Source organism: Chaetura pelagica, unplaced genomic scaffold (assembly GCF_000747805.2).
Source record: "Chaetura pelagica isolate M959 unplaced genomic scaffold, ChaPel_1.0 scaffold630, whole genome shotgun sequence".
NCBI classification, from domain to species: domain Eukaryota; kingdom Metazoa; phylum Chordata; class Aves; order Apodiformes; family Apodidae; genus Chaetura; species Chaetura pelagica.
The window spans coordinates 390,325-411,322 of record NW_009951855.1 but is presented as its reverse complement, the minus strand read 5'-3'; the positions used below and the strand labels follow the sequence as shown (position 1 = coordinate 411,322).

The following is a 20,998-nucleotide window of genomic DNA, read 5'->3' as shown; positions in this document are numbered from 1 at the left end:
GTAGAACTTCAGCTGCTCTGGAGTTAAACGGAGCAGTGAAATATTCTAGTCTCCCTCAAAATCCAACTACTATAGTTCTTGATATTTGAGATAATTTGTCTTAATCTTCAGTGTTTGCTTGAATCAGGAAAATGCTGTTACCCCAATATATACATCCTTTCTCCTAACTTCCTCCTTTTTTCTCTAATTTTCTCTTTTCCTTCTTCATTTGTTTTGCCCCACAAAGGTTTCTAGGGTTACTAGGAATCCTATGTCATGTAGAGGCTCAGATCTTATGTCACAGCTTTTATATCCAGTAACTAATATATTAAATAGCTCATATACGTTAAAGGGTAGTTTTCAGACATGTGAAGGCTTGACAGACTTCATGTTCAAAATGCTATTATCTTCAACAGTGGGAAGCAATTAATATATTTATAAACTTATTTTCATTTACCAAGTAATTCAGAAAATTTTAGGAAACCTGTTGAAGATACTGGAGTTTTATTCCTTATGTCACTGGAAGGACACCTGTTCCTTCACTGCTAAACCTTGCTGGACTAAACCAGTATTTTTCAAAACAATATTTACGGGTTGGTGCTGCTGAAGATGAAGAAGGCACTTCCTTCAGGGATCGGCGTGATCTTCTCCTTCATATTTAGTTCCGATATCCTACGGGGACGTGGGCCTGCTGGTACCTCTGGTTCTTCCTCCTCCTCCTCTTCATCTTCACCTACTTTAAATTAAAGACTTTTTTACTATAAAATAAAAAAACATTGAGGTTTTGTTCATAACTATAAAAACATAGGTTGTATTAAAATATATACAGCTTAAAGGAAACATGTATTCATAGCATGGCTTTAAAAAATCTATGAATCAATACATGAATGTGCATATAGCTGTGACTTATATTTCTGTGCATATATGGGTGTGTGCATAAGTGTCCTGAGAGCACTAATAGGCTTTACTGGCCCTGACCAGCCTTGCTTGGAGACTCCACCCACACCCCCTGCACGTGTGCTCTGGAGCCCCTCCTAAGCTCAGCCCCTGCCCATGGGTCCACGCCTGAGCTGTGCTGTCGGGGCACTGGGCCCCAGGAACTGGTTGAGCACCAAGTGCTCAAAAGGTAGAGCACATTGCTGCAACAGTTATCCAACCACACAGAACTGATTTTTAGGTAAATGTATCTTACTACTGGAACAAGCCAAGACAAAATTTACTAAAATCATTAGTCCCAGAATGTCCTTTTTTGCTGAATATTTCAGAAAAGTTTAGCTCTCTCATTCATAGTATCACCACAGCAGTCTCCAGGCTCCCAGTAATAACGGACAGGCTGTTGGTACTGTCTAGGGAGCTGCAGGAAAAGATAATACTTGGCAGCTTACAGACCCATTTATCCACTGATAACAGAGCACAACTTCACCGACTTCAAAGGAATTGATTCTATGTTCAGCAAGAGCCATTTTAGGGTATTTTAGCAAATAAGATTAAATGTATTTTTCTTCTGACTGGTATACACATACCTGGTACATCACAGGGTGGATAGGGATCTTTATCCTCATCCTCTCCTTCTCCATATTCTGTGATTGTCACCTACAGCAATGAAAGGGATGCACAAGAAGAAAAATTAATTTACATACAGCTTGGAGTATAAAGTTTAACAGAAAGCAAACTAAATACACCTCTGAAGTCAGAGAGGTGATCCCTATCTGAGTTTGATCCCCATTTGGGTCTGAATTTTCTGAAACAGGGGAACTGTGAGAACAAAGAAGATTTGAAAATTTAGTACATATGTTCAAAAGATGTTTTGATGGTATCTACATTTTTCTGCCTTTGCAGGTCACAATGTGAATATAACCAACAGCCTTTAGTAAAAGTTACCAAGAATGTTTTATCATTCTAGTCAGAGTTCATGATTCACTAATCTCTCCATTGGGCTTACCAGGCAAAATACCCACAAGAATCCTAAAATAACATCAAATTCTTCTAACCTCAACTATTCCAATCTCTAAGAGATTTCACTTCTCAAGATATTCTAAAATTATAAGGAATTTCTGGACTAATAGATTTTTGGAGGATGCAAAGCATCAAAACTACTAAGTTTCCTTTGCCTGGAAAATAATGCAGGGGTGATGTACAATGCACAAAAGTTCTGAAAAGTATTCCCTAGCAAAAATAGCAAAACTGCTTCTTAGAAAAGACAGAATTTTTAGAATAAACACCTTACTATCCTTGGGCTTCTTTTGGTCACCTTCCGACTTCTCACTTTTTTTATTTTCCAGACTCTCTTTTCTACAAAACAATACAAGAACAATTATGAAGTAGGTCATGTAATAACAGAAGATTTTAAGTGAACTAAACCCGTTTGATGAAAAGTTAGGAGAGCATACCTAAAGCCATATTAAGATTTTTAAAGATTTTAATCTTTTACAAGGTTTTAAAATGTTTGCACAACTGCAGGTGTCAGAGCAATCAAAATCCATGGCATGTGAATGCAATGATCCATTTAAAAGATTATAATTTTGAATTATAATTCCAGTAGCTAATCCCTAAAAAATTCAATGCATGATCATTAGTCCTTTCTGGAGGGATAAACTGTGCTGGTGGACTCATACAAACAACTTGCACTGACTTCAATAGGTCTGTACTGATCTGAAAGGAAGCTTTTCTTCTTGTCTATATAAGGCTTAGTGAACTGATTCCACAGGGAGTTGTGCACTGCCAACAGCAGATACATTCTTGTTCAAGTTGTGCAATAAATCCTACCACTGCAATCTTGAAATATCAGTTGGTTTATCATTAAGTCCTTAATTCACCCTATTTTCCCAATTACTAACCAACTTTTATCTAAAATCATACTAATTGCATTTTGTTTCAATGTCTAGGTCAACTCTCATTATTTTTTTCCTGAGTCAAATAAATTTTGAAGATGGTAAAGAGATTTATAAAAAGAAAATCCTTATGATATAATTCAGTGCCCTCCTCCTTCCCTCTATTGCTTATTCAACGCCCCACGCTACTTTACCTCGCATTCTTTTTCCTTTCCTTTTCTTCAGCTTCTTCTTTCTGAGCTGTATTTAGACTTTCAGCATCTGCCAAGTTATCCACAGCAATGGCCAAGAAGACGTTTAGCAAGATATCTATTTCAAACCATTTTAAGGACATTATGCCTTACTGTACTTGTTTGATTTATTATCAGCATAAACACTGCCAACATGAGAGATACAAAACACAAGTTCCCAACCTACAGCGTAGAATTTTGTGATGCTGAAGCTTGGTGCAAAGAACACTTATTTAATGGACTAGATTAATACATGGTGTAAAATGAGCAAAGATCCATTAGGGTCACTGATTTAAAAACAGCAGAATACTTGACATATTTAAAGGAAAAAAAAAAAATAAATTCAACTTTATGCTTGTCTGAGAAAATTTCAAATATGAAACTGTCTATTAAAAGTGAAGACTGTTCAGGCATTTGAAAAAATTCATTTTTATAATGTAGTATCTTCTGTGTCCACAACAATCTAGATCATATAGTACAGAAAATAGAAAGTTTTTGCCCTTTTATGACCTTTAAAGATCATCTGAGAATGACACTAGTTTCTGTTGCTACATGGGGCCACAGAGGTCCTTCCAGTACACTGAAGGCAGGAAAGGGGAATGTTTTAGCAGACTTAATCCTAACTGACTCAACATTCTTCCATGCAGATCTCTCTCATCTGGTCCTTGCACTGTGGATCACTGGCTTCACTGTGGATCACTGGCTTCACTGTGTGTCAGAATTAACAGGGCTGTGTCAGGCATCAAAAGAAGGAGCAGGACATCAGTGCCATGTAGATGAGAATACATCCGAGCACTTTCAGAGGGAAAGATGTCAAATAGAGATAAGCAGATAGAATAAGGCTGCTTTCCACTGAAGGAAGAAAGAAAAAATTCTCTGGTTTCTGCCATTGTGATGGCTGGAAATGGATGCAGGGATCACTGGAATCTTATTAGGGAAAGGGTGTACAAAGAAAAGTCTGCCTAAAGGATTTAGCACATGCAGAAAGTGCTTGCAGGGCCACTGGAATTTACTCCCTCCCAGATAACTTTTGCATATATCCCTGGCACACAGCCCCATTTGGAGATGTCTGCAGTGAGTGCAAAGGATACAGTTACCACAGATGAAGAGGATAATGAAATATATGCAGACTATCATGCCTGACGATGATGGGCCACCATATGCCATTATGCCATCATACATAACAGCATTCCAGTCTTCACCTGTTAGAATCTAAGAAGTAGAGAGATTATTAGTAACTCTACATCAACAGAGCTATAGAGAAATAAATTTCCTCTGACCACAATACACAATAAGGCTGACCTTCTCTATACATAAGCAATACCATAACCTTTTCCTGCACAATTTAAATTTCCATTTAAATAAGCATCTCCTGAAAGCTTGAGTTTAATTCTGCTAGCTTTTATTTTAAGCTATGCATTTACATAACTGAACTTCAAAGGCAAAAATAACAAAAAGAAAAGCTTACAATTTTATTTATTTTGCCACGCAAAAATAAAAGTGCTGACTTTCAATAATGCCACCTATGTAGTAATGCCTGCAAATGTTCACCACTCTTGAAAATCAAGTTTGTGTATGTTTCAAGATTCTCTTTTTTTGAAATACTGGCCACAAATCTTTTCTAGTGCATGCTATTTGTTAGTTCTGCAAACTGATCTACCCAATTTAAGTTTTAAAAGGGACTGGCTGCCTATAATCTGAACAAAATCCAACTCAGTTGAGTTTGTCAATAGAGCCTTTATTTTTTAAAGGAGCATTGTCAGATCAAATGTGGACAGAGCTTCCTCATTAAGATTTTCTTATGTTAAAATTATAAGGAAAAATTTTGTTTGCTCTGGGCAACCACCAGATGAAACTGGTGGTTTGTTTATGAGCAAAGCTGAAGGTGAAAACTGATATAAAGATGAAACCAAATAGTTTAATTCCAGTATCCAAACTGGGAAGATTAAAATAAATAATTAAATAGTGAGAACTGTAAGCATGGCCTATCTTTTCACAAGTAACAGGCAAGTTGCATTAAATTTTTTATAAACCTGATAGTGTCTCTTTAAAGAAATTTATGCTTATTTTTATATTATAGTAAGTTGCATGACATACAGGCAAATACGCTCTCTTGCAATGTTTATTTTTTGCTGCTTGGGGAGAGCTGAATATTTTATAACTGATGAAGTTAAAGAAAATAATTTTATTAAAGTAAAATTAACATTCCACCTTTTCTTCTAGTTGCATATTTGAAGAAAGAAAATTTAATTTTGTGAGGTAATATGACACCTATTTTTCATAGATAAATTAAACAAATGGTACAAATGGTGCAGTTACCAGAGTACTGAATTTAATGAGCAGAATGCTAGTAAAAGTAAACTGAATAAATAGTATTTGTGATTTTATTTTCAAGCAACATGCTTACTTAAACAGTTTTGTTGATCATCTAAGGTAAAATATCTCATACGGGATGAAAGAAAGTTACCTGGAATACAGTTAAAAGAGCTTGTGGAAAATTATCGAAGGTGCTCCGTTTTGTTTGAGTTTCATCAAAATTAAATTTGCCTCCAAACAGCTGCATTCCAAGCAACGAGAAGATTATGATGAAGAGGAAAAGCAGAAGCAACAGTGAAGCAATGGACTTCATTGAGTTTAACAAGGATGCTACCAAGTTGCTCAGGGATGCCCAGTGCCTATAAATTAAAACGCGTGTGTTAACACACAAAAAAACCCCCAAACAAAACAGTAACAGAGCAGTGCAAGATGAAGTATTACTAAAGAGTTGCTGATCACCATTCAGCTGTCCCTAATGTTGGCAGTATCAGTTAATCTTACCTTGTTACTTTAAAAATACGCAGGAGACGAACACAGCGAAACACTGAAATCCCAAGTGGTGACATAATTTCCAACTCCACCAAAATGGTTTCAACAATCCCACCACAAACCACGAAGCAATCAAAACGGTTAAAAAGAGAAACAAAATAAGCCTGTAGGCCCAAGCTGTACATCTTTACTAACATTTCACAGGTGAATAAAGCCAGGAGAACTTTATTTGCGATATCTGGAAAAAATATGTAAAAAAAATAAATTAAAAAATACATTCCTGACTTGTCTCAAAGATTCCATTTTTATTTTAGCAAATTAGTACTATAGTTTCCATACAAGTTTGCGGGCTTTTGATTAAGACTCAAGTATGATTTTTACGTTGGGCTGTGGTTGATGCCTAAGTGGCAACAGTTACACAGGGATGCAAAGCTTCCTGCTCCCTGTCAACTATTCTTCTCTTCGATACGTTGTGCAGCTCACAGCTTTCCAACTCACAGCTTGAGTTCACACTTTAACTTAAGCAACACACCTTGTTCTGCTGTGCCAGCTACCATTGCCTTCCTCATCTTTCAAGCATTGTTTAACAACAGAAGTACAGGTATTTATAATTTAGTGTTGTTGGTTTTTTGCTGGTACTCCATGAAGCTGTGTTACAGTTGTGGAAACAAAACACATTCAATCATTTCTTGTATCTCCCTTCAGTTTGGCTGAATATCCTTCAGGACAGCAAACAGCAACAAAATGGCAAAGTACAAAAGTAGCCACTGAGAGAATGCAAATATCGATAGTCAAAAACAGGACAAATACTTTCTGATTGTACCTTGGATCTGGGTCAGCCAGTCAGGTTGATTATAATGCTCTGATGAGATAGTTAACGTGTTCAGAAAGACCAAGACAATAACAAGCCAATAAAATGTGACAGATTTTACTGCAGCTCTACATTTTCTTCGATTAAATCGATTCCAGCGACGCCAGCGTCGACTGAAAGTTCAAATAAAAACAAATTTATTATTATACAGAAAACACACATGGAGTTAAGGAGGGTTTCTTCTGTGCAGAACACATAGTGCGAGTATGTATGTGTGAGCAGGTGCATATTTATAAATATGTGCACAAAACTTTAGATAGTTGTGTAAATTATTAGCAGCCACAGACCAGTGAGTGCTAATTTTTTATTCCTTTTTTAGATTCCCTTTTTCTGACCCCCTCTTTCCCTTGTGCCAAAACTAGCCCTAATGAAGTGAGCCAGACCTGAGAACTGACTGGTGGAAAACAATTTCTTTCTGAGTTGATTTTAGATGGTTAGCTGCCTGATCCAGTTTTCTGTATTAATGTATCACAGCAAGAGCAAGAAGAATGAGTGGCTGAGACAGGGGAAGGGCAGTGCAGCCCTTCTGGCAGCACCAAGACACAGAACTGTGGCTTTTGAAAATTTTTGCAAATAACTAGGTGAATTTTTAAATACTTTTAGTGTCTGAATTAGCAGGTTTTGTATTTAGCACAAATAAAATAAGAAATGCCTTAAATTTGGTTCAGAAAATAGAACCAATATTCAATAACACCACCCTAAATATAACTGAGGTTGGCACTACATTCAAGCATTAACCAAGCTTAAAATCTTAAAATAATGTACCTTAAATCTGTACTTGCAGTAATGGAAATTAACACTGGTTTCAGATATCAGCACAAAGATGTTTCAAGCCTTTGCAGTATTCTAACCATATAAAGAAAAAATATTCTCTCCTGACCTAAATCAATACAATATTCAAGCACATTGTCATAATGCCAATCCTCTGCTAAACAGCACTTTGTCCATGGCCATCACCAGGATGGTTCACTCCCTGGGTAGGTAAAACAGCCTTTTTTTAAATGTAATGGGATGAGATCTCTGAATCTGCAGATCCTTATAGAGATAGAAGAGCAGATACAGTAGGGTTTTCGTGGCATTGCAAAGCCAACTGCTCTTCAAAGTGCTTTTTCTCCCTGAGAGCAAATGTTGACATAATGAAACTTCTTAAAAGTTAGTTGTGTAATCACTACCATTCTAAATGGCCAGCTGTCCCATTGATTTCAGCAGAGTGAGATACTCTTATATGCTGTCACCAGTTTGCTGTCTCAAAAGGATGACAAAATTAAGCTTGGTCATAGTGTCACATGAAAAAAATCTGTGTAGAAAAACCAAAAGATAACTGTTGCCTGGGAGATCATCATCTTAAAAAAGAAATTATTCAAAGGGAACACAAGTTCATTCCAACTGCTTGCAACCGGTCATTAGAGCTAGTAAGGCTAGTAGAATAAACCTGGGTATGCTGCTCTTCATTGCTGCAGGGAGAACACACTGCTGTTACCAATGAATCACTTGATATAACATCCAGCATGGAGATCAGTTTTAGTAGTATTAAAAAGCTGGAATTATTCTAGAAGTTGCCCAAACTGCTAATGCCAGATGTTGTCAAATTTTCATTACTGTTTCTTTCTGTGACTGAAAATTTTCTGCAGAAAATATTTGTTCTGTGAGTTGTCTGCAACAGTACGAGTGTCTTTGTCCTTCACAATTCACTAAGTCTACCTAATGCTTACTTACACCTTAAATCACATAGCTAATTTTTTGTTCCTTCACTGAGTAATCTAAACTTTCTTAAACAGAAAGACGTATCTCTTCTGTGTTTGCAGTTGTCCTTTCTAACTACTAAATATATGCCCTATAAATCTGTAAAATTAAGAAACTGATGGATTTTGTACTGGCACACCCACTTCATTCTTAATTATGCTTATACCACTTCCCTTTTGTAATCATACTTGAAAATAGAAACTCATATTCCCAAATGCCTCTAGTAAGTTAAGAGAGAACCATAAATATCAGCAAAGCAAATCAGGGAGTTTGATTTCCAAGTGTTCATGGATACTTATTTCTGTAATTCACTAGTAACTGTAAGGAAGAATTTGCAGTAAAATGCAGAAAAATGTAATGTTAGTAAATAAAGAAAAAATATGAGGTTATCATGCGATGCAAATAGTCACAAGAAAAGAGAGTGATTAATAGAGAGGAAAATACTGACCTGAACTTGGATTTTGAGATGGCTTGACTAGAAAAAAAAGTAAAACACATTTTTAAGAATGTGGAGAAAATAATTAACACAAATTTGTTCTCTTTAGAATTCTGAAAATCAATACATTGAAATTACATATACATACAAACAAGCTCTTAAAATTCATCATGAATGCTGAAGTTCTACAGTCCGTTATTTATTTTTCTGACATACCATTCTTAAAGCTTTAAAAGTTTCTAAGTGAAAGAAAATCTCCTTTGAAACTAAGCAAATAAAATGCTCATGTAAAGTCTGCCTGGAAGTCATGAAAATCTGAGCAAAATACCTAGTGAACACTATGGGATATAGAAATACTCCCTTACATTCAGCTATTGCCTAAAAAACCACATATTATCTAAATCATGCAATATTTAACAGAAAATATTTCATTTTACACATCAGAAGGGGCTTCCATTCTTTTCTTATTATTTTGGTTCTTAATTATATTTTATAAAAGCTTTCAGGAAAACATTAATCCACCAAAAGATAAGTTGAATTGTTTTATATCTTACCTTTAAAATTTTTAGGAGTACTTTTAATGCTGTAACAATTGGTCTAATATTAAATTACTGAAAGCCAAAAAAAACACCAAGTATCACACAAAGCTTGACTATTTCAAAGCAGTTTTGGCTAAATAAACAGTGAGGAACGAATTATTCTTTTCAATTTTGAGGTGATGGAATAGTTACTCTAGAACAGTCTGTGTACTCACCATAAACTCCCACAGCATACTGGGTTCTCTCCTTCTCCACTCACATTCTCTGTGTTGACGGATTCCGTCTCACTGGTGGGCATGCTTGCTGTTAGGAGACAGAAACTGCTTTAAGTGATAGCCAAGCAAGGCCCTGCACACAATGCCATCTCCTGTTCTGCCTCCACTTTTTGCAGGTCTAATGAGAGCTTGGAAGATCTGAGGAATAGCAGCAGATGAAGTCAGACACTTCATCAGTCCTCCTCTTGTGACAAAAGAAAGCACAGAGAATTCCAGAGCATATAATTTCTTTTTTTGCTTCTCTTAAAGGATTAAACATAACTGTTGAAAATGCACTATGAAATCAAGAGGAGTTTTGTGAACGAAGCAGGCTACCCCTAGTAAAGAAATCAACCTGAACTATATTTTGTGAGCGTTCATTTTGAGAGAGAGAAATGTTCTGTTATCACTTCAGAGATGCTTATCAGCTTAAGTGTTGTTAACACACTCACTAAGTCCAAGAAATATCATCTAAGTTTTCTTGAAAATAGTATCTATCTATGACATTCTGGTCATATTGACCATTCTGTGCTTTTACTTCCCTTATGAATGATCAAAGGCAAGGTACTAGGAAGTAATTGTGCCTGCAAATACTATATGAGCAGACAAGAAAGAACACTGGAAATGGCAGAGGGGTACTACAAAGGATGATGAGAGTTGCTACTAACAAAAAGGGGATTATTATATTTGTTACACAGTGGATTACATCTAGGGGACCATTACTGAATAGTTAGCCATTGTAGCTAACAGGGTTTTAGGCAGAACTCATCTGCAGGTTGGTTATCACTATTTATCTTCAAAATAACTGAAATAAAGGAGGACGACAACATATATGAAAAGGTGTTAGGAAACTATGAACAAAGTTCTCACTAATTCTAGAGGAGAACACTGCTTTTGTGTCTGCAAGACAATCGTGCTGCCGAAGGGCAGCAATGCCTGTTTCTGTTGGGGAAGTCTCAGTATTTTGATATTCTAAAGGAGGCTTAAAGCAGGCTTAATTACACACATCTTAATATAAGTGAAACTTGATAATCAGACCCTGAATCTTCTGATTTGTGTACAGACCAGGTACAAAATAAGAACTTTCTCTTCACAGCCTCTGTATTGCCTCAACACTAACACAGAGATATGTGCAAGTGGCAAAGGGTACTTTGGTTTTCATGCCCATCAATTCCATCCAAGTCGAGAGGCTGACAGGTCTCTTCAGGCTAGATGTTCAGGAAATATTTGCAACAGCTGAGAATCTGTCCCCATAAATATAAGTCCCCAGGTACATAAAATGTTAAACACAGAGTTGGCATAACAAAGATCAATCCAAAATGTCCATGCAAGTGTTTGAATAAACAAGGCACTTCAGGCAGTAAGCACAGCAAAACCTTCTTTCACAAGGTTCTTCTGTTTTGATGATTGTTTTAAAATTTTACTGTAATTGCTTTATATATGAAAAATTCCTGATTAGCACCTGAAAATGCCACAATTATAATATAATGCTTCTCTATAAATCAGTTTTAAAAAATTAATATTGCTAGTCTTGTGTGAACTTCACAGCTCAGTCACAGAGTTCAAAAGGAATTTCATTCCAAATTAAAATGTCCAATCTTTGATGGTACCCCAAATACAAGTATTAAACTTTTAAAATATTGAAGAAAAAAAAATTTGCGAAACTATTTCAGACCTAATTTCAGATCTCCAGAACTAATAGATTTTAAAATGCCAGGGTCTTTTGCAATAAATGCAGGAATTTTCCCTGTCTTGTAAAGAACTGAAATTATCTTGTGCTGGGTGACTTGCATGCTATTAGGAAGCACAACATCACAGCCACATAACAATGAATATTTTAGCACTTGTGATGGACAACTGCAAAATATGAGTGCAGAAGTCTTGTTTCATACACTGTTATTAAGAACTGCCATGAAAACAGATCTAGGCCCACATTTGCAAGCACTAGATGTACAAGGTGTTTCACACTTGTGTTTGAAATTTATCAGCCCTTCCCTCATCTAAAAGCAGTACATAGAACCCAGTTCCTCATAAAGTGTCACAAAAATGATACTTGTTTTAATACATGACAAATATTTTTTAAAAGTGTAAAGTAATATCATTTTAATTCAAGTCTACCCAGACTTGATGCATTAACCCACAGAAAGAAATTCCAGCCCTTTTTCAACTTGACTGCATGAAGAAAAACAAAGTACCAAGGAAAAAAAAAATAATCTTTGTCTTTAGCAAAGCCAATGCCAGACCTGCTAATTATTAAATACAGCCAGAATGTTACTATTACAGGGCTATTGCTCTAACTCTATTAGTGACTTGCAGGTGCTGCATTACAAAAACAGAAGAGTTAAAAAACAACTACAGACAGTTCAGTTTACATGAGAAACTCAGCTATTGTTATGCTGTAATTTATATGCCACTAGAAAAACTCAACAGAAGTACTGAGAAAGGCACCATGTGGAAGTCCAGCTGCAGCAATGCTAGCAAGTCAGTAAATCTTTAGCCAGAAGAAAATAGCAACAGCACTGCATGACCACAGCCACTCTCACTAATGCAAGCAACCTGGCAAGTCTTGAAAAGACTCAGTTTCATGACCATAGCGTTCTAAGGGCAGTGTTTCTTGGGCAAAGCACAGCACAAAGGGTGAACTTTTGAAAGACCATCTGATTTTAGCAAGGCCAGCTTTGAGATCATGAAACTGGCACTCCAGTATTCAAAAGGAAATTCCAATGTTTCTCTTTTATTCACCTTTTGCCCTTATTTTACTGGCATTCTTCTGGAAAGATTATCTAGATTTCTAGATAGCATCAGTATTCAATTATATATTCAATGATAATGGGTTTCAAACAAAAGAATGCTTGCATTAGGCAATATTAACAACCCATAGAGCATGCAGCTTAGTGCTTTCCTGAGTATATAGAAAACAGGTCAAACATATAAACTATTACATTTTATTTCTGCAGATAAGAAAATGGATTGTTTTCCTCATATTTTAATGTTCACTATTTATTCTAAACAAGTTTTCAGCTTTTGGAACACTGATTTCAAACTCCACTCTAGGACACAACTTAACTAATGCCTGGCTAAGAGCAAGTCAGTGTCCCTCAGCATTTATATGTCCTGGCCAACTGGAGTTGGAAGAAATAAATTCCACAATCCTGCAATATGACAATTTAGTGTCACTGTAGAATCAAGAAATCACACCCTGAATTATTGAACTGTGGTGGCAAGTATTATTGTTGGAAAGGTTTTCCTCCTAAAAGTGCATCAATATTTTAATCTGGTTCAACTTCAGCCATGTGTTTTTGATCCACAGGTTTACCTCATCTCTGCACTGATGCACCTTGTGTAGCTTTCTGGTTACATGTGCTCAAGGAAGAGAGCTGCAGAAGTGGAGTCACTTGCACAGCTACTCAGATAATCCATAACAGCTACTGGAGAGAATCTTAAAATTATTTTAAAAGGTACTGTACTGACAAAATTTTGGATCAACTTTGTAAAATTCATCTTCTGTCTGCTAATAACATCCAACCAATTCCATGAGCTCCAGCATTCTCCTAGTTCTTTCTCAAATCAGTATGTTTTTTCTGAATCCTTTACACCAAACCTTTGAGGCAGTTAAATAGGGAATCAGAACAACAACAACAAAAAACCCCAAAGAGGCAACATGATCATTGCAAATTAATCTTATTTTCACAATATATGTAACAATTACACAAATAATTTCAAGCATAATTTCAAATAATTTCTATATGTAGAGAAAGAGTCCATCAAGTCTGCATTATCTAAAGTAACTGGATCAACTTTGTCAGCCTCAGTCTGAGCCACAACAATGATTCTTAGGACAGCAAGGAAGTCACTTGCTCCAATAACTTTATCACAGGAAGGATTAAAATTGGATCTCCTAATTACTACAATTGTGATTATGTCAAATCAATGTGTTTGCCTGTATTAAAAAGATGTAGATTTGAATATAACTACCATACTCTGAAATGCCTGTCCAACTCCATTGTGGGTAGGAAAGAAATTGAATAAAATACAAATTACAGAAACAAAACCATCAATAACAAGAGGAGATACAGTAAAAGCTTATGTTTTGTTAGATTCTACAGTAAACTTATCAGAAATAAACAGTAAATATTATTGTCATACTGATCTAAGTTTACACCATGATCCATTATAAAGCCTATAAAATACTACGATTAAGTTATTCACATCAGAACTTTAAATACACTTCTACAAGAACAGTCACAAAAACACTTCCGTGGAATTCAAATGGATTTAAGAGTACACTGCAGTACCAGTCTATTTCAGACATGCACTTAAAGAGCAGAACTGCATGCACAAGTGTCTACATGCTGAAGTTATATATGCCTTGGTTAAAGAAAATGCATACAATATGTGCTTCCAAAAGCTAACACATCAAATGCAGTATTGGCACAAAAGAAAGTTCAACTGCAAATCAGACCATGTTTTACCATGTTTATTGGAAGAACGGCCAAAGCAACTAAGTCTGCTTTTCTTCTTCTCTTCCATTAAGTCAGCCAATGTAACCCCTTCGTGACAAGTACAAGTAATCCCAGCATTTACACAGTAGATGGCAGCAGTTGCAACGCAAAAAATAAAAACGTGTCCATATATACAACACAAGCAACGTTAGGCAAAATAACTTTAAATTACCGTCGGCATAACTAATCAGAAATAAATCCCTCACCTCTCACCGATTTTCGCATTTTGAGCTAAATTTGCAGTGCTTTCAAGTCCGTGGAAGTTTTTTCATTGACTTCGGGGTAACTGGGTATTGGTTCATAATAAAGACTTAAGACTTACACGGAAGGCATATTTACGATTCTAGCAGTTAAAAGGTATCCCGTTATTCAAGCACACTGAATACCTGCCCACTACCAGCAGCAGAGAGGTGCAAATACAGGAAGTTAATATATAAATTAGTGACGTTTCTAGTTAGAAATATTAAAATGTTTTGGTTGCAGGAACCTAAACTACATTTTTAAAGAATTACGTAAGCAGCTATTAATGACCAATTTACCTGCCTTTGAAACCTGTGCATTTTTCTGCCATTCTCTATCCTAAAGCCAGAGCTCTTCCATGTGATTAAAGAGCATTATGGTGATCTCCCATCACCACAAATCTTCATCATCCAGAGGTTTAGGTATTCAAAGCAGTGACATAGCTGCCTAGAAGCCTGCCAATGATTATTCTGCCTATTTGTGCAACCAGGCCTACCTTATGCTTCAAAGGCAGTTCTAGAAACACACCACCAGTATAATACTTGGACTAAATTTTTTCTGAAGCTTACTGGTCAAGATTATTAACTTTGTGTTAATTAGCCAAATTCTACCTCACTTCCAAACAGATATGTCATTATCCTAACCATGCTCCTAGCCCAAAAGCTGCTCAAGGAATAACTGGATAGATAATTTGTGCTGTCTCTCATACCCCCCCACGCAACAGGATATGCAGCAGAGCATGACTCAATTGCAAGGAGGTGGGGAAATTCAGCAGCTCTTCCTCCTTTGCACCCTGTTGCAGCTGATATTAAAAATTAAATTCCAAGCCACACAGCTTCAAGCACATGAGCAGAAACTCATAGGAGTGCTAAGAGATTGCCTCTTTACTGGGAGTTTCCATTCAAAATACACATGCATGCCTGAAGATAGATTATTTGGATTTGTTTTAAAGTTCTTTTAATTACTTTCCTTTTCCTATTTTCACTCTGCAAGTCTCCTTTTAACTTTCCCTGACATTATGCCTAAGTTAACAGTTCAGAGCCAAAAGCTCCCTCGAACTTCACAACTATGCAAACAAATATTTTTGATTTATGAAAGAACTATATGATCTAGAAGCTGTTTAAGGAATGCTGGAGCAAATGCTCCTTCTACAGCATATTAACATCCAACCTGAACAGTAAAAAAAAAAGTTACTGGGATTTCACCTGCAGACTTGGAAACCAAGTCCATCAGCACCAGAGCTGACCACATGGCTGTGCAACACTTTGGGCAAAGTCAGAATCACCTACAGCTCTGCACAGCAGTCTTGCACAATCTGTATTTACCCCATAAAAAGTGCAATCTTACTTCTTAGCCTTAGCATTTAATATTGATACTCAAGCTAACAGTTTACATATTCCTTCCATGCAACATTAGTAGCAGTCACCAAGTGTAAGTGAACTTCCTGGCTTTTCTTCTTTACTCTAGATAAAAACTCTAGTTTTTCTACAGGTTCTCATATAGACATAAATTATTCCTTTCTGGGTGATGCTGGCATCAACATCAACCCACAAGTTGCATTCCAGCCTCTCACACAATCATCTTGTTTTCTTTCAGTCAGCAACACAAATTCATTCCCGGCTTTTATTGCAACCTAAAGGACTAATAAAATTCTGAAATATTCTGAAATGAAAAATATTAAGATTGTTTAAAATTTAACTATATGCAACACAAAATAACTTTTAAAACAGATAACAGCAAACCATGTAATTTTAATTATTTTACTAATTCTGAAAAGTACTGTGGTTTAAAAGAACAGTTCATAATAAATTAGCAGCATTGAAAGAATAAGAACAGTAATCATGTGAATTTTAACACAGAAAATTATATTCTGAGTTGCCTTTGACAAACCACTTGTAGATGCATTTTCTTATATATACTCAATGGCATTTAAATGAATAAATATCATGACTATCTGAAGCATCACATGAATAATAAGGTGCTATGTATCATTAGTGTATATATATATTGAAATTTGGACTTCAATCTTATGTTTAGTATTAAATCATAAACCACATTATTAATCCATGTTCTCATTTATGTACAGCACTAAAAGTTCTCATGAAAATTTTAACTGCCTCTATGCAAACATGGCTAGGAGGCTAAAATCACCTCTATTAAATTATTAAAATACTGCTGTTACTCGAAATTGCTGACATAGAGAAATTGATTATACCTCCTACAGTTGCTGCAATATCACAAAACTAACTTGTTCTTTTACATTAGGACTCCAGCCAGAAGCTCTAGAGGACCACTGCAGCATAAATTACAATACACTCTACACTATCGCCAAACACACACATTGCAACTAAGTGGTAATTATATTTCTGAATGTCAAACAAAAGTTCCACAAGATTTCATTTATTCCACACTCAATACATCTAGTAATAAGATTTTATATAGCTTTCCTGAATATAAGGACAATCTGGAATGTCATTTCCCTACTTCAAAACTCAAAAAAATCCTCACTATTAGCACAAGGTCATTTACTGATTGTTGTTTCAGTTGCATTTTTAAAGCTTTTTATATTCTTTTTTCTATTGCATGCACCTAACAGGCAAACACACGTTCTTCTTGACTAAGAATTTGCAATGGTACTTAGTAGCATGTAGCTCATATGCACTAACTTTTTGCAGAACACAAAGCAAGTTTTTTAAGTCTCAGTCATGACTGTGTGCAGGCAAGGATTTGTAAATGGATGGCTGTGAGTAGAATTTTGTTGGAAGATTCTGATTTACCTTTCATGACTAAGTATCAATACTCACATGATTGCTCTGCTAACGAATACTTTTGCAAACTAGAAATCAGCACATGACATCAGAGGGGCTACATTCACTCTGGTGTTCACATCATTAAAAGAGTCAAACTATCCCACCCAGAAGTAGCACAGAGTAAAGAACACATACTATTCCGCTTTCCTTCTTCATCAGCCTCTTCATCGTTCTCAGGGTCAATGTCTTCTGCCTGTGTAATCCAGTCTAAATATCCCTTCAGATCCTCTTCAAGCTGCTGTTTTTCACGTAGTTTCTGGAAGTCCCCTCGGGCCTTGGCTTTTTCTCTTTCCTTGGAAAATTCTCTATCAAATTCAGATAAAGCAGAAAAAAAAAATACTGATTGTCAAATTCTCAGGCATTTTGACCTAGGTCTTGACATTGCAGAATAACACACAAACATAGAAAACTAACTGAATAAACAATATCAGATTTGAGAGGTTCTTTGAAAAAAAAAAAAATCCCTATCATATTACATCACAACTTTCAGAACTTATTTAATTGAAAAGTAAGCAGTATTCTTGACATTTCCCATAACAGAGGAATCCCCATTCAGTTACATGCTGTTCTATAGATATTTTAAAATCAGTTTTATCTTAAGGTTAAAAGAAGAAATTGACTGGCAGTAATGAAGTGATTTCAGAAAAGTGAGTATTAGTTTCAATGAAAAGGAAATTCTGGCAGCCAGTTCTAAAATCCTTCCTCTTCCAGCCACGGTTTATTGGCCATGTCCAAACATACTTATTTAATTGCATGCTTCTAAGAATTCCCCTAATAAGCTACTTCTTAATTACACACTGCACAGACATACGAGTCGTTTGAGATGTGGATGGTTTGCCCCGTTGCTCTCGGTAACACAACCTGGAAATCCTGTTCTCGCAGACCAGAAACACATCCTTTTTATGGAAATGAAACCCTCTGTCTTGTTGCCCCAGTCTCAAGACTACATTTGACTGTGTAGCTTACTTTTGTGATTTGGGTTAATTCCTAAATTTTCATGGTATGATAATTAAAATAACTAAGTCATGCTCTTTGAGAAGAAGGTCAGATAAAATGGCCTACTGTGATCTCTTCTAACCTGAATTACCCCATGAATCTATTATTCCCTCAATGATACACGACTCCAGACAATTATCAAGTAAACTCTTGCACCACGTTTCATATGGCAACATTATTATAACATCTGGTGCAATACACAACTCTAAACACATACCTCCCTTTGCTACAAGGGTCAAACCTTTGCCAGTTTACCTGAATATCAGTATGTACAACTAGGGGTAGGCAAAGAGGCTTTGAACTGCATTGTAGCCATGCACCAATTCACTATTTAAAATTCAGCTGGTTCTGGCTAACTTGTTAATCTTACAATAGGACTAAAATGAAACCTAAAAAATGGCTATAGTGATTTCATGAATTTGCAGCTGTGTTTATTGTCAAAATGCCAGTGCTTGCTTTGCATTTGCTGCTCTTCACCAAGCATCCAAGGCCAAGGTCCTTCAAAAGGCCACCTTCTCACAAAACTGCTCAAGAAAGCCAGTGAGCTCAACAGATCTCTCTGAAGGATAATTGATTGTTAAAACACACGAAAAAGGCAGAAAATGTGACAACCTCATAAGCAATTGTTTGGTTTCTGGAATGCTGGGTTTAAGCTTCTCTCAAGGAGAGTTTCAAAGAGTGTTCTTTACATCTGATTGAGGCAACACACTCTTGACTCTTATTCCACAGGAAGCATGGTGGAAAAGTAAAAGACCTATGGTGGCATAAGGTAATATCAGAAATAACAAGCCTTGCTAGCTTTCACTAAGTATTTGTGTTTTGTTCAGCTAAGTCCTTCAGACGTTCTTCATTAGGGTGAAGGATAAGTGATCTGTGTGGGCAAAGTAAAGTGAAAGCTGCTTTTATATGAAATGAGAAACAATTTAAAAACTAAACAGTTGGCAAAGCTGATACTTTCAATAGCACTTCTCCTGTGACCAAACCACCTTCTAACTTTGACTCTACATTAAAATGGCTGCACACAGAGAATTAAAAACAGGTTTTTATATATTCAGCTAACCATGACCTTTCCCTTTAATACAGCATAGAAGTTGGTCATAGCATCAATAAATGGTGCTGCAATTTATTAGTAGTGGGAGATGCGATGGTGCTGCTGAATGTTTATGATATCTGAAAGTTTTATTTTTAAAAACTGTTTTTAAGGAGGTATAACATCTTAAAAGACTGCATTTTCTCTACAGGAAGGAGGAGTCTGGCTCTATAATATTTTTCTTCTATCACTATGTCAAAGTGACAACCCTCAGACACACATATGTTACTGAAATGCCACAAATAAGAAAGTGGGATTAAATGGAACTGAAATATAATGAGTTTCCTGTTAGCAGCACAGAAGCATCTTTTTCCAAGAAACTATTTGAAAAAGATGATGGGGATGAGATGAGGAAGAGACTTTCACATTCTAAAGCTTCTGACAAAGACATTTAAACAACCAGGTATTTGAATATTTCAACGAATACACGGAGACATGAGATGATCTCCTGAAAGGAGAAATATGACTGTTATGCTGGTTGTTCATCATTTCATGGCTATGGAGAGTGTAGGCTGGGTCTAGGGCAGAAAGAAAAAGCTTTTTGCAGGGTAGGAAGCATAGGTACTGACCTGGTTAGACTAATGGCCTGAACTGGTCACACTGTCATCAACCTGCTACTCAAGTCAAGAAGCCTGTGAAGCTGACAGGCTTAAGAAATGCCACATTAATTGTGGTAAGTGGACTTAAGCTCTGTAAATATTTGGTTTCACAAATGCCTGTGCTAAGAGCTAACTTCAAACTTATCTAGTTTAATAAAATTACCTGGATCTGCCATTTAAGAGTGTATTGGGGGAGGGGGGGTGTTTTTCATTGACTAAACTGACAAAAATTGCATTTAAAGGGCTGTTGTGACTATTCTAGCATTCATCAAGGTTTCCCCACTAAAATACTGTTTAAATCAGTCTCCACCCAAGTTGCAAACTGGTAAGTCCTGAGGAGCTATTCTGATTTGACAACAGCAAGGGAAATGAAAATCAGGCTGTTTATTGCCTGTAAAATTTCAGTTCAAAAATAAAACAAATTAAAGTACTTTTGATAGAAATACAGGACTAAAGCAACATGGTTTTGTCCTCATTTCAACTAGAAAAAGCCAGAGTTACTACTGTCACGATATCATAAAGGATAATATGCTTCCAAATTAAGACTTCAGGCCAGCAGAGCTAGAAAGAAATTTTTGCAAATCTCTGCTTCTGAAGAATCTTACAAACCAGGTCTGCATAACTTGTGTAACAACACATTCTATAATTAATTACCTCTTTGCCTTCAAAAATATTTTTTCTTCAAAACAGTCTATTGCTACCCTAGATGGAGGCAATTCAGTTTTTCATTTCACCACTAAAGCAAATATATCAGACAACCAAGCCCTAGCCAGCCTAATTTTGACCTAGTTAAATGACTAAAAATTGCAGTATATGAAAATATCCTATAAACTGAGAAAAGCTTCAAATTGCAGCCATAGTGTAAGTAATTCTGTCAATTGCATCTGCAGCAGAAAGGAGACATCACTTGTAAAATAAAGCATTATGCAGAAATTCACCTACATAATCTAACTTATTTTGAGTGATAAGTAGGCTACTATATAAAATGCAAGTTTTATTTTTATTGCCCAAAATTCCTGGTCTCCTTGTAGAAAGATTATCTCAGTTTCTGTTTGGGCACAACCCCATCATCA

The 20,998-nt window shown here is 36.1% G+C and overlaps 1 protein-coding gene across 1 annotated transcript in view; it reads right to left on the bottom strand.

Moving 5' to 3' along the window:
• CACNA1D (calcium channel, voltage-dependent, L type, alpha 1D subunit) overlaps nt 1-20,998 on the bottom strand; it is a 154,843-nt gene that overhangs the window by 61,198 nt on the left and 72,647 nt on the right. The window contains exons 8-19 of the mRNA XM_009993306.1: nt 17,376-17,545; nt 14,161-14,238; nt 9,650-9,737; nt 8,908-8,934; nt 6,669-6,829; nt 5,858-6,083; nt 5,508-5,715; nt 4,132-4,252; nt 3,005-3,119; nt 2,202-2,271; nt 1,503-1,572; nt 571-715 (exon numbers count right to left, since the gene is read on the bottom strand). Coding sequence (XP_009991608.1) covers nt 571-715; nt 1,503-1,572; nt 2,202-2,271; nt 3,005-3,119; nt 4,132-4,252; nt 5,508-5,715; nt 5,858-6,083; nt 6,669-6,829; nt 8,908-8,934; nt 9,650-9,737; nt 14,161-14,238; nt 17,376-17,545 — 1,479 coding nt within the window. The remainder of the gene's footprint in view (nt 1-570; nt 716-1,502; nt 1,573-2,201; nt 2,272-3,004; nt 3,120-4,131; nt 4,253-5,507; nt 5,716-5,857; nt 6,084-6,668; nt 6,830-8,907; nt 8,935-9,649; nt 9,738-14,160; nt 14,239-17,375; nt 17,546-20,998) is intronic.